The sequence below is a fragment of the Macaca mulatta genome, chromosome 5 (assembly GCF_049350105.2).
Source record: "Macaca mulatta isolate MMU2019108-1 chromosome 5, T2T-MMU8v2.0, whole genome shotgun sequence".
Taxonomy (NCBI): Eukaryota; Metazoa; Chordata; class Mammalia; order Primates; family Cercopithecidae; genus Macaca; species Macaca mulatta.
The window spans coordinates 10,480,161-10,493,880 of NC_133410.1; the positions used below are offsets into that span (position 1 = coordinate 10,480,161).

Consider the following 13,720-nt stretch of genomic DNA (forward strand, 5'->3'; position numbering starts at 1 on the left):
CCCAGGCCCAAGATCATTCTGAAGGCCAAGGGTTTAATCCTCTTTATTGTAGGTTTCAACCACTGCTGAGACCAGAAGCGTATGCAAATATTCTTTGAGGTCAAGATGGATCCCAAGGGACTTCTAGCCAGTCACTAACTGCTTCTCCATCCTGAATATTGCTTCGTTTACTTGAAGTTTACACGTGGGAATGGGTAAAACCGTGACCTCCAAAAATGGCAAGGAATCATCAAGGAGATAAATCTTACAATCCAAGTAAAAATAAATCTGATGATCACAATGAGACATTGAAAATTAAAAAGAGCAATGCAGAAAGGAGAGGGGAGAGAGACGACTATAACAGCCATAAAAAACGTGGTTTTTTTTAAGTAACAAAAGAATTTAGATTTTGCAATGAGTGCAACACAGACAGCTATTTTGAGTTGGGGGCAAGTTAATTATATTCAAAAAAAGATAGCGTCTCCAGAAAAATCTTTTTTTTTTTTTTTCAGTGAAATAGTTTAGTTCCTTCATATAGAGACATATTACACAATGTTAACAACCATGAAAAACAATACAAAATGCCCTCCATTTAACAAGTAGAAAAATATAACTAGTATATATGGCAATTGTGAATCTAATACTGTACAGAAGTACTTTATGGATTTTACAAATAAATTATACCTTAAATGCTTTTTTAAAATTCTTTCCCCTCCCCCAGATGTACACCAGAACTTACAGTAGGAAAGTTTCTGAGCTTAGCTTATTGCAAATCAGTGCCAGTCAAATGTTCTGCCAACAAGCTCGAAGAATTTCTTATTTGGCTCATGAAAATATTCGTGCAGTTTATTGAGTAGTTTGGGATCTACTTGGGGGTGCGCCCGGCCTTTGGACTCATGTAAGCAGCGGTCCCGGCCGCTGTCCCGCAGGCAGTAAAAGCCCTTGGTTTTGTTAAAGTAGAAGTTCGAGGCATTGATCTGCGGCGACAGCTTCAGGAACTTCTCGACCTTTTGGATCTCGGGGAAAGGATCCCTGATGAGGCGGTCGCCGTCCACAATGTGGATGTGGCGCAGCGGGAAGAAGCGCAGCCAGTTCTGCATGTGCACGTGGTAGAGGCTGCGGTTGAGGGCCTTGTAGTCCACGTTGAGCCGGCCGTCGCGCACCAGGAACTCCTCGATGGACGGGTAGGGCTTGCGCTTCTGCATGTGGTTGTAGAACACTTGGGTGTAGTCAGATAGCACGCGCTCCGACGGGTCTCGCAGGATGAGCAGCAGCCGGATGGACGGGTTCATGCTGTGGACTCGCTCAGGCACTTTGGGCGACGTGAAGTACGCGGGGGTCTTTTCCACCGTGAGCTGGTGTGGCCAGGAGAAGGGCATCTGGCTGAGGTACCAGCCCAGGCCGTGGCCGTAGTGCTCCTCCCAGTCGAAGAAGTGGACCTCGTTCTCCGCGGCCGCCACATCGGGGTGCAGGCTGAGCATCTCCAGCAGCGCGCGCGTGCCGCCCTTGCGCACGCCGATGATGATGGTCTGAGGCAGCTGCTGGGCAGAGCCGTTCGGGGCCGCGCCATAGCGGACGTCATCCTGGAGGGTCCCCGCTTTCCGCAGAAGCTCCTGCTGGCCCAGCTCGGCGGGGCGGGAAGGCACTAGCTGGGGCTGGGCCACCAGCAGCACCGCGCCCAGGAGCAGCGCGGCCATGCTGGACACCACGGTGGCTTCACTGGGCCGCGCGCCGCTGGGTCATGAAGCGCAGCAGCACGGAAGCCTCCTAGTCAGTGGCACATGGGAGTTTCAGGCCTTCAATTACTAGGGAACAAAAAGGGAAGATATTAACATATAACAAAGACAGGAATAATTCAACTAACAACTCTGTAGCCACTCTGCAGTGAGGACTATATTCAACCCCCTGGGACTCTCAGTTTCTTAACCTATACAGGAGCAGATGGCAAACATTTTCTGCAAAAGGCCAGAGAGTAAGTATTTTAGGCTTTAAGGGACATACTTTAGGCCAACTCCAACTTCAACCGTGCTATTATAGATGGAATACAGCCATAGACAACACACAAGGGAATGGGTGTGGTTGTGTTCCAAGAACACTCTATTTATGGGCACTGAGTGAATTTCATGTAATTTTCACGTGTCATTAAATATTATTTTCCTTTTTACTATTATTATTTTTTGCAATCATTTATATGTTTAGCTGTTTGGCGCATACAACCGGGCCAGGTTTGGCCCCCCAGTCAGAGCGTGCTAACCCTTACTATAAAGGAAAGGGTTGGGAAGACCCTTCGGAACTCAGCAAAAATCAATAAAATAGCTACTACTCACCAGTCCCTGGCAGAGGGGTAGGTGATATAGAAGCAGGCTTTGTTCCTGCCCCCTGCTCTTCCAGCCAGGGGCTGTAATCTAACAAAGCATGTAAATTAGTATGAAAGACTTCATGATTAGTCCCAATTCTTCACCCTGTGTCCAACCCTTGAATTGGCCTTGCCACTAGCATATGAGCAGATGTGACAACATATCAGTCCCCAGCCTGGCTGCAAGAGGTCTTGTGTGTTTTGGCTCACCCTCTTTCACTCTTGCTTTTGCCATGAGAAGAATATGCCCTGGCTAGCCCATGGTCCCGGGGGAGGATGAGAGACACATACGGCCATCCCATCTCATAAGCGAAGATGCATGATTGTGGTTTTAAGCCACTGAGTTTTGGAGTGATTTGTATTGCAGCAGGAAATTGGCAAAAGTTAATTGATGCAGCCTGATTATAGGCATCAGGGTGTATATGTTATGATTGTAATTTAGGTAGGGTACTACGAAGACACATGTTCATTCATTTTGCCTGAAATAATTGGGGATGGTTTCACAGTGGTGGAAACATTTGAAGTAGGCCTGGAGGGATAAACAAGTGAAATTACTACAACGTACAAAAAAGCCTTCACGTGTCCAAAGCTTTACTATTGATAATGTGGTCTCATACTATGCTCAGCTATTGTCTCTACAATCCTACATTGTAAGGTAGGAAGGCAGGGCAGATGTCACCACCATTTTTTTTCTTTTTTTTTAGATGGAGTTTTGCTCTTGTTGCTCAGGCTGGAGTGCAATAGTGCGATCTCAGTTCACTGCAACCTTCGCCTCCGGGGTTCAAGTGATTCTCCTGCCTCAGTCTCCTGAGTAACTGAGATTACAGGCATGTGCCACCACATCTGGCCAATTTTGTATGTTAGTAGAGATGGGGTTTCTCCATGTTGGTCAGGCTGGTCTTGAACTCCCAACCTCAGGTGATCCACCCGCCTCGGCCTCCCAAAGTGCTGGGATTACAGGCATGAGCCACTGCACCTGGCCTGTCACCACCATTTTATAGAGGGTAGCCTTGTCTAAGGACACAATTCTATTAGTCTTTCAAAATTCAGAGCCCAAATTGAAAACTCTAAACTCAGGGTTCTTTATCCACAACCACCTCTTTTTCACAAAACTTCTCCTCTTTACCTATTTAAGATTTATAACATTTAGGCAGTAAAGGACACAGGAACTGCTGGCCTAGATGTTTCAGGGTTCCACAGGACAGACCAGTCCATGGTTTATGTTTTCAAGGAGCTGATACTCAGTCTGTCATGTTGTCCTCTAAAGAAGTGATTGGATGCTCTCACTTGAGTTGTCTCTGTTAAAACACATTAAGGGAAGGGTAAGAGACAGGCCTGGCTTGGGGACTGTGGGATTTACAAAGGTAGTAAAAATGTTCTCCATCAAGAGGACCCATCATCTTTTGTACAGTAGCTTCAAAATTTACTTCATCAGTTTAAAACTTGTCCAGAATGAATAAAGGAAGAACAAATTCCAGGACATCCATTTTTATGATCAACCAGCTGATCTATCTTTCTCAGATATTGTGTTATCTGTTTAGAAAAACATATTAAAGAGCAAGTAATCAAACAGACGGAAGCCTTTAGAGAACCACAGTGCACTGGAGAAGGGACCTGAGGGATCAGTGATGTAACTCTTTAAGAAAAAATCAAGAATGCTTTAGAAAGGATAACCACGAACGATGATGTTTCAGGTTGGTTCTACCGATTGGTGAGCTCAATTTAACGGGTCAATTGCTTTAGTCAACTGATGGTTTCAGGGTGTTTCGGTTGAATTTCATTTCCTTCTCAAGTCATCCAGGTTGTTCAACCAAATGTACCAGTTGTGCTTGGCTCTTACATATTTGAGATGTGAGAATGTATGCAATTGTATCACGTTTGGGTGTGTCTGTATGCGTGTGTGTGTGTGTGTGTGTGTGCAGGTATAACAGGTTGGTCAAGGGAGAGACGGACAAACTACTACCCTTTAGAGAGCTATGCTGTGTGTTGCTCACTGCTATCCCCAGCTTTTTTTTTTTTTTTTTTGAGACGGAATCTCACTCTGTCGCCCAGGCTGGAGTGCAGTGGCGCGATATTGGCTCACTGCAAGCTCCGCCTCCCGGGTTCACGCCATTCTCCTGCCTCAGCCTCCCCAGTAGCTGGGACTACAGGCGCCCGCCACCACACCCGGCTAATTTTTTTTTTTTTTTTGTATTTTTAGTAGAGACGGGGTTTCACCGTGTTAGCCAGGATGGTCTCGATCTCCTGACCTCGTTCGTGATCCACCTGCCTTGGCCTCCCAAAGTGCTGGGATTACAGGCGTGAGCCACTGCGCCCGGCCTGCTATCCCCATCTTATAGTTCCATGTTCAGACTCAGGGAACAACACATTCATATTATTTGATACCTAAGTGTAGAGGCAGAGGCCAGATCTGAAATTCATATTATCTGACTGTTTATGCTCCCTCCACTCTAACCTGAGGCATCCTGGTTAGTGTAGTGTACATCTGAGGTTTCTTTCCTGAAGGGGAATTACCAGCACACAGTAAAGAAGAAACTAAATATAGTTTGTCCTTCATGAGAGAAAACAACAACAACATATTGGGAAGTTAAGTAGCTTAAAAGTTCCTTGTTTGTACTTTAATCCTTTCTAAAAATGTATTTACTTATGTCTAGACCTTTTTCATTCAAAAATATTTGAGACTTATAGAGAAAGAAATTGGCTAACATCTTATATACACATATGCAAGTATATATGCACACATATACATACACACATACTATATATAGCATATATATCATGTTTATAAATATGCCCCATGTGTATCTTTTATGTATATATGTAAAAACGTGTGTAAGTATATATGTGTGTGTGTAAATGTATGCACACATATATTAATATCGAAATATAGTGTAACCTGTTTTATATTACATGCACACCATGGGCATTGGGAGCCAACTTCCTCTTGTGGTTTTATAATTTGGACTTCCCAGGGGCACAGAAAGGATTTTTGGTCCTTTTTGTAATACTCTCAGAAACAAAAAGATTCCTAAGCTCGGGTGAACCTATAAAGCCATTCCTGTGGGCCACCTTGATCTTGACAGTGAAATTATAAACATCAGGGAAGAAGGGGGTCACTTAGTCCCTGCCTTTCACACCCCAAGATGACTTGCCCAGTGTCACATAGTAAATCTGTTCCCAGGACTTTTGGCTCCTGAATTCCAGTTCTGTAGTCTAGTTGCTGTTATTACCGTCTTTCGAGTAAGTGCTTGTAATGTAAAATAATGACAATGTATTGGGGACTCCAAAGAAGAAAAACCCAACAAAATCTACCCAGCAATGACAACTCCCTGACCACCAACTTCCAGTGTCAGCTGACACACAGGGTACATGCAGTACAGGGTCAAACTTGCTCATTTGTTCTGGTCAGTAGAAGGGTCCAAATGAATTGCACAGGCTCTGGAGTCAGGATTCCTGTCTCCAGTTTGGACCCTGGTCAAAGTGACTTAACCTCTCTTAGCTTCAGTTGCCTCATCTGTAAAATGGTAATAATTCCACCTGCCTCAAATGATTACTTTGAGACGGAAATGAAACAATGTGTGTCAGGACTGTCCAATATAAATATATTTTGTATCACATATGCATTCAGACATTTTCCAAGGGTCACATTTTAAAACATATATTTCATATAGCTTAACATATCTAAAATGTTATCACTGTAACATATAATCACCTATATAATTTCTCTTTTTTGAGACAGAGTCTTCCTCTGTTGCCCAAGCTGGAGTGCAGTGGCATGATTTCAGCTCACTGTAACCTCTGCATACTGGGTTCAAGTGGTTCTTGTGCCTCAGCCTCCCAAGTAGCTGGGAACACAGTTGTGTGCCACCACACCTGGCTAATTTTTGTACTACAATTTTAGTAGAGATGGGGTTTGACTGGTCTCGAACTCCTGACCTCAAGTGATCCACCTGTCTCGGTCTCTCAAAGTGCTTGGATTACAGGCGTGAGCCACCATACCTGGCCTAATCACTATATAAAATTAATGAAGGATTTTGCATTTTTTCTACCCAGTCTTCGAAATCCAAGTGTGTATATATTTACCTGTGTAGCACATACCAAGGACACATATGACTGGTGGCAATTGAGTTAGAGAGCATAGAGACAGAGAGCACTGAGCACATTTGCAATTCTTGATCTGAGAGCTCTTTAAGTGTGGAACACACTTTCCTGAAAGCAAGATTCCCTACCCATTCACAGATTAGGAGCTTCCTAAACAGGAGAAGAACCAGGAAGACAGGTTTGAACCTGCAGGCAGCACAAAGGCAAATTCAATCTTCTCCCTCAAGAAACAAACCAGATAAAAGTAAACAAATGGGAACTTTTGACAGTTGAAGCCCTTGGCTGACATGGGCATGGATACAGAATTCTCCATAGCACCTGAAGCAGAGGCCACAACCTTGGCAAAAGCAATGATCGCAGCTCCCGTCTGCAGCAATTGCTACTCAGCAGGCACTAGGCTGGCAACTTTCCATGCAGGGCTTGCTGTAATCGTCACTGCAAGTCCTCAAGGTAAGTCATGTTATTATTTTAAAAAGTGAGGTTCAGAGAAATGAAGTCGTGTGTCTAGAAAGTTAGCCAGGTACTTCACTGTCCCTTTCACTTTTCTTGGCAATGTCTAGAGATAGTGAGCAAGTTGTTAATGAACTTGGCTCGACTTCTTTGGTCCTGTTGAATATTTGTGCCTTGCACCAATTCTTTGATGAAGGACGGAATTTCTATGAAACCTGAGACTTGCTAAGATGGGCACAATGAACCTCCGCCTTCCTTTTATAGATAGGTTAATAGGTCCCAAAGGGAGATCCAACTACCTCTCTGTTTACTTCCCTCTATCAGGGAGGCTGTTTTCTGGGTACTACGGTGAAAACCCAAGGCCTGAGTTTCATGAACTGAGAAGATTAAAGTCCTTCCTATCAGCAACAGTGAACTTCCTCAAGTCCCACTGTGAAGACAGTAGCCACATGCCAGGCATGGGAAACCCAATGGAGAGTCCACAGAATCTTCCAGATGGAGGCTTCCCTTGCACTTGGAATTAAATCCAAACTCCTTTCCAAGGAGGCCTTTCCTCCAAATGGAAGTCTTGCCTTGCTCTACTCTATCCTCTAGGGCCTGGCATGATTTCTGGTATATAGCACGTTCTAGACATTTTGTTTGCTGAATGAACTTGTCAAATGCAGTAGACGGGCAAATAGCTGGAAGGTACTGGGAACATATTTTAACACAGTAGCAAGAGAAACTTTAAGGGTTTGAAACTTCTGTCTCTAGAGAGTCAAGCAGAAAGCAGAAGTTGAAAGGGGGACTCACCATTTCTAATCGTGATTGGGCGACATCACCTGAGAGCCTAGAAAATATTTGGACTAAAAAAGGAGGGGAAGCTATGAAACAACCCTTCAAAAATATTTTCATTTTCTCCTTATGTCTCCTTATTACATAATTCACATCATGACCTAGATTTCAAATGTAATTAACTATAATATATTCTCTCAGTCCCACTGCTGGAACATATTCATAGATGAAATGAAATAACTAGGATATTTTACAAGAGGTACATTTAATGAATCTGGAACAGTGATGCCTGCCATCTGTCGGTCTGTAGGACACCTTCACAGCCCCTCAACAAGAGATGATGACACACTGTCACAGGTAGGAATCTCCTGTAGGGTAGCAGGGATGATCAAAACATACAACCATAAGTCACTTATAGGATTTAACAAAAGGGTTAGAAGGGAAGAGATTACCTGCTGAGCACTCACTGGGTGCCAGGTGGCAAGCACTTGAGTATAAATTATTTCTTCTAATACTTGCAACAATACAAGAGGTGATTGTTCTCATTTTATTTTATATTTTTAAGCAATAAAAATGTGGTGGAGAGTAGTAGATGAACAAAGAAGATTTTTGCAATCAGGTAGATCCAGGCTAGAATTCTTATTGCTAACTGACCTCAGTCAATGTCTAACCTCTCTGGGGCTCCATGTTCCCCTCTGCAAGTATGAGCTTAAATCTTCTTGATAGGGGTGTCATCATAATTAAGTACGATGACCCATGCCAAATACATGGCACAGTGTCTGGCACACAGTCATTCAACAAATGTTAATGGCCTGCCTTTCATATTCATATCTGCCATGACAGAAATGCAAACATGCTGTTAAGGTTAAATGACCTCCTCAAGGTCACAGAACCTGGTAATATCAAACTAAAATATTCCACTGGCCATCCTCAAAGTCCATGGTGTGCCTTTGTCCCCTTTGAATGGTGATGCTTTCCCTTGGGCAGTGGGGATTGCATTCCAGGCGAGGGAGAGCTTACTTAAAACCACAATGAGATAGAAGAAGTGTGAGATTTATTATACTGTTATGCAAGAACTGCTTCTTTCCAAGAATCCCATGGTGTTGAGTGATTTAATTTTCTGGAACACACTGAAACATGAGAAAGACAGGTTGAACAACAGAACTGTCATTTTTTTTAGTCTACCAAACTTCTGGACAATCAACAGTATAAGATTATTTTTTCATTGTTAAGAACGAAAAATGTCTTCACTTTCATCTTTGCACAGCTACTGAAGAGCACCTCGCAGTGGTGTCAGATTTTCATCCTTGGCAGGTCATTTTGGAAACAGTGAAATTGGAAATAGATTCAGTTTGTGCCTGTCAGTCTATGAGAGGACAGTGATATTTCAAGACCTACATAAATATTTATTTTCTTGAAATTGCTTATACATGTCAATCTTCAACGAATGTTGACATTCACTTTTGTTTGGATTTCCTTATGGTAATTGCTGTGAGGTGGGATGGGGTGAAAAGAGTTTAGGGTAGAAAGGATCATAAGTCAGGCCACATAATGTTAATAAGCTTTCTTGGACCAATTTACTATGCAGTGGGGGATAAGTTACAGTAATTGGCCCCATTGTTTCCTTGAAAAAGAGGAGGACTATTCGAATATCTCCTCCTCTAGACTTCTATGCTTCCTTGAATTCTCTGCATGTCTGAGAGGTGCCATATTTACAAAAGTTTAACTGGATAATAAATTGAATTCTCTGAAATCGAAGGAAGGAGATGCCTTGGCAAGCCAAGGAAGGTAGCATGGTGTGCTCACTGGGAGAAGGATTCCCATCTCAGTGTTATTTGTGAACCTCTAAGTGCTCCTTGATAAAATGAGAATGATAAATGCAACAAGTCAACGCACACAACATTATTCCTCAGATCAGGTGAAGGATTAGGGCCCAAGGATTTGGATAAAAAGTTCACATGAGAGGTAACTAAAGATTTCCTCCTGGGAGAGACTTGTGGCTGCAAGTTACAACCATCAGGCAAAGTGCTTTCCAAACATGCATATGTACGCATGTCACTTAGAAAGCCAGTTACAAATGCAGATTCTAATGCAAGAGGCCTGAGCAGAGGCCTGGGATTCTGTATTCCTCATAAATTTCCAGAGGAGCTAATCTAACCCTCGATAGTCTTTGGAATGGCTAGAGCCCTGTGAGCTTAGAATATGGGTGCCAATTCAGATTCTGATACTCTTGGCCCGGGGGAGAGATGGGCAAGGTCTTTTGATTTTTATTTGTTTGTTTCCTACTGTTGTTGGGGTAGTATATTTTTAATTCTAGGATTGAAAACAATTGTGGTAGACAAAATAGGGATGATTTTGGCTGCCGAGTTTGTATTTTGGGAGGCAGGAGATGGAGGGAAGACTCTGGGAATTAACAGGATTTACAGCCAAAAACCCAGTCTCAAATCTTAGCTCTGTAACTTAAAATCTGCAAGACAGCCCTGAAACTTGGAGTTTGAGATTGAATGCACTGGCCCTACATATTTACTGTGAGGATTAAATAAAATAGTACATGTGGCATGCTTAGGGTATTGCCATACTGTCTGGCCTGTGGTAAGCTCTCAAATCATGGTAGTTATTTTTGTCCCTTAAAAAGAAAAATCCTGGGTGTTATAAATGGGATCCTGGGATGATAATTAGTCAAACACATTTGTTCATGATGCAAAGTACTGCAGTGACTCAACCAGACAGAGGCTCAAAGAAGAAAGGACAGTGACACATAGAAATAATTCAGTTCTCTGTGGAAGGGCACGCAGTGGCCGTGGGTCCTTCAGAAAGGGCTCCTGAATGAATGATGAGCAGCCAGGTGTGTGCAGTGGTGAGGCAGGCCCCCAGTGAAGGAAGAGGAGGAGTTACTTCTCAACATGTTTAATCTGCATTGCTGTGTGCAGAAGGCAGCAGTGACCTAAATAAATCCTTCATTAGAAGCAGAAACACACTGGCTCAGGCACTGCGCAGCAGAGCTCTGTGACAGGAGGGCGGACAGACAGGGCTTCTCCTATTACTCAGTGCGACTGAGTGGAAGAGGGACCCCATAACAGACAGGAGACAGGAGCTGGGCTGCCTTGGGCCCACTCTGGGGTGCATGGCTTCAGCCCCTGCTCCAGGGGTGACTGAGCCTCTGAGAGGTGCCATCTTAGCTAAAGAAGCTCCCCTGGATGGGGTGGATGGTCATCGATCACACTGCAGATGGTGAGTACCCACAAATCTTTTGTGTTAACCCAGAAATGATCAGGAAAGACACACAAAGCATCAGAGGCAAAACAGCCACATGCCATCATCTTGTTCTGTCTCATCATTTTGCAGATAGAGAAACGGAGGTAAGCAGAGAACAAGAACCCCAAGGTCAGGCCTGCAGGGACTGAACTGACTCAGAAACATGGGTCTCCCAATTTACATCTTACTAACCTCCATACACATGGAGGTTATGTGCCCTCCAAAATCTGTCCTTTTTTGGGGGGCAATGAAGATTGGAATAATTCACAGCTGAAAATAAATTTATACAAACCGAAGTAAATTGTTTCCCCTGAAATGGGCAAATAGGGAGAGATGATTTGTCTCATTCCTTGAGCCAGGTTGTTATGGACTGAATGTTTTTTCCCTTCCCAAATTCATAGGTTGAGACCCTAACCCTCAGTGTGATGGTATTTGGAGGTGGGGGGTTTAGATGATTAGGTTTAGATAAGGTTGTAAGGGCAGGGTTCGATCCTGAGAAGATTGGTGTCCTGATAAGAAGAGGAAGATAAAACAGAGCTCACTCTGTCTCTCTCTCTCTCATTCTCTCCACCATGTGAAGGCATAGCCAAAATGTGGCCCTCTGCAAGCCGGGAACGGGGTTTCATGAGGAACCACTTCTGCTGACACCTTGATCTTGAGCTTCCAGCTTCCAAAGCTGTGGGAAATAAATGTCTATTGTTTAAACCATCCATTGCATGACATTTGATGATAGCAGCCCTAGCTGACTAGTACGTGGTCCTCAGAATAAATAGGAAAGCAAAACAGTTTGGCTGGGACTTCCTCCATTGTGTGTCTTTCCGGGGCGGCACTCAAATGCTTCCAGGTTTAGGCAGGTGACATCTATGTATGAAGCCAGCTGGCTGGTGGGAGATGGTGGCAAGCAGCTGTGTGTGTGGTTTGGCTAAAGAAGCAGGTGCTGCCAACTCTGGCAGATTTTGTCAGAGACCAGGGACCAGAGTGGTCTGATCTTCACATTTTTCAAAACTCAACTATGGATACTTATATGAAAAGTGCTGATTTTTAGGAATCTCATAAATGGATATAACTTGCCAAGTAAAGTGAAGAAAAGGAAAAAAATAAAAATAAAAAAGACTGAATGGCAAGTCTGCAGAGAGCAATGCCTAAGGTCTATGCATTGCCCGTAGGTGATCACTCAAACTCTTACAAGGCATCTACGATGTTTCTAAAATTGTACTGAGTTCCTGGGGACACCGAAATAATCCCGTCCCTGTCTTCAAGGAGCACCTTATAATGTGGAAGATGCACGTGGAAGGAATGAATGACTAGACTTCAGAGTAGACATAGATCCATCCGTGGAAACTCAAAAGCCCAGAGGAGAGAGATGGGAGCTGGCAGAGGGTCAGGGAGGGCCTGGAAGGACCTCACAGCAAAGGCCATGTTGGAACACAATCTCGGAGAAGACTTGGCCGTGCTCAGAAGAAAGTCCCATGGGAGCATTCATTCAGGGCAGTAGGAGACAAAGCTAAATGGGGTACAAGGAAAACCTCAGCCTATGCTAAGATTTGCCATGGCAGGTGCTGGTGTGGATGAGGCTACAGGACCCACAGCTTGAGAAGCTTCAGTCCTCTGCCTAGAAATTTAGAAAGAGGGTAGAGGAGGCCGAGAGTGGTGTCTCATGCTTGTAATCCCAGCACTTTTGGGAGGCTGAGGCGGGTGGATCATGAGGTCAGGAGTTCAAGGTCAGCCTGACCAACATGGTGAAACCCCGTCTCTACTAAAAATACAAAAATTAGCCAGGCGTGGTGGTGCACACCTGTAATCCCAGCTACTCCAGAGGCTGAGGCAGGAGAATTGCTTGAACCAGGGAGGCAAAGGTTGCAGTGAGCCAAGATCACGTCATTGCACTCCAGCCTGGGCGACAGAGTGAGACTCCATCTCCAGAAAAAAAAAAAAAAAAAAAAAAACAATAAAAAATAAAAAATGAAAAATAAAAAAAAAGGAGAGGAAAAATAGCCCTGGCATTAGGATGAAGCATACAGTCCTGACCTTAAATCTCAGCAATGTCACGTCACTATGTACAGGCTCTGACTTGAGAAAAGTTAATGGCGTAACTTGGAAACTTTTGTTCAGTTTTGGCCCAGGAGCTTTTTATTATCTTTCTTTTTAGATACGTGTGGTCTTGGTTTATCATGATCATTTAAAAACAAACATTTAAGAGAGTGCTTCGGGCCGGGCGCGGTGGCTCAAGCCTGTAATCCCAGCACTTTGGGAGGCCGAGACGGGCGGATCACGAGGTCAGGAGTTCGAGACCATCCTGGCTAACACGGTGAAACCCCGTCTCTACTACAAAATACAAAAAACTAGCCGGGCGAGGTGGCGGCGCCTGTAGTCCCAGCTACTCGGGAGGCTGAGGCAGGAGAATGGCGTAAAAACCCGGGAGGCGGAGCTTGCAGTGAGCTGAGATCCGGCCACTGCACTCCAGCCTGGGCGGCAGAGCGAGACTCCGTCTCAAAAAAAAAAAAAAAAAAAAAAAAAGAGAGTGCTTCGTATTGTCAGGCACCAGGAAAAACACCAGGGGTAGAGCAATGACAAAGCGGCATCTATGCCTGAAAGAGCTCAAAGGGAAAACTGGCATAGAAATAATACAAGTAGTATTCCCTAGTGGGGTTTGATTTTATATTGACCACATTTTTCCTTTTCTGAAAACACTGTTGCAGTTCATATGATAGCACTGAATAAAGCAATAGTACATGGTTATTTCCTCTGGCCCACCTACCTATACACACCACTGTGATTTCCATTTGTCCCTTGCTTGAAATTTTT

The 13,720-nt window shown here is 44.0% G+C and overlaps 1 protein-coding gene across 3 annotated transcripts in view; it reads right to left on the bottom strand.

Annotated features, from left to right (window-relative positions):
- Nucleotides 1-277: 277 nt before the first annotated feature.
- Nucleotides 278-13,720, bottom strand: part of HS3ST1 (heparan sulfate-glucosamine 3-sulfotransferase 1) — a 32,267-nt gene continuing 18,824 nt past the window's right edge. The window contains exons 1-2 of one of the 3 annotated variants that reach the window (XM_015138000.3): nt 3,462-10,664; nt 416-1,784 (exon numbers count right to left, since the gene is read on the bottom strand). In XM_015138000.3, the coding sequence (XP_014993486.2) occupies nt 753-1,676 (924 nt within the window). In that variant the 5' untranslated portion in view covers nt 1,677-1,784; nt 3,462-10,664 and the 3' untranslated portion in view covers nt 416-752. 3 annotated transcript variants of the gene reach the window in all.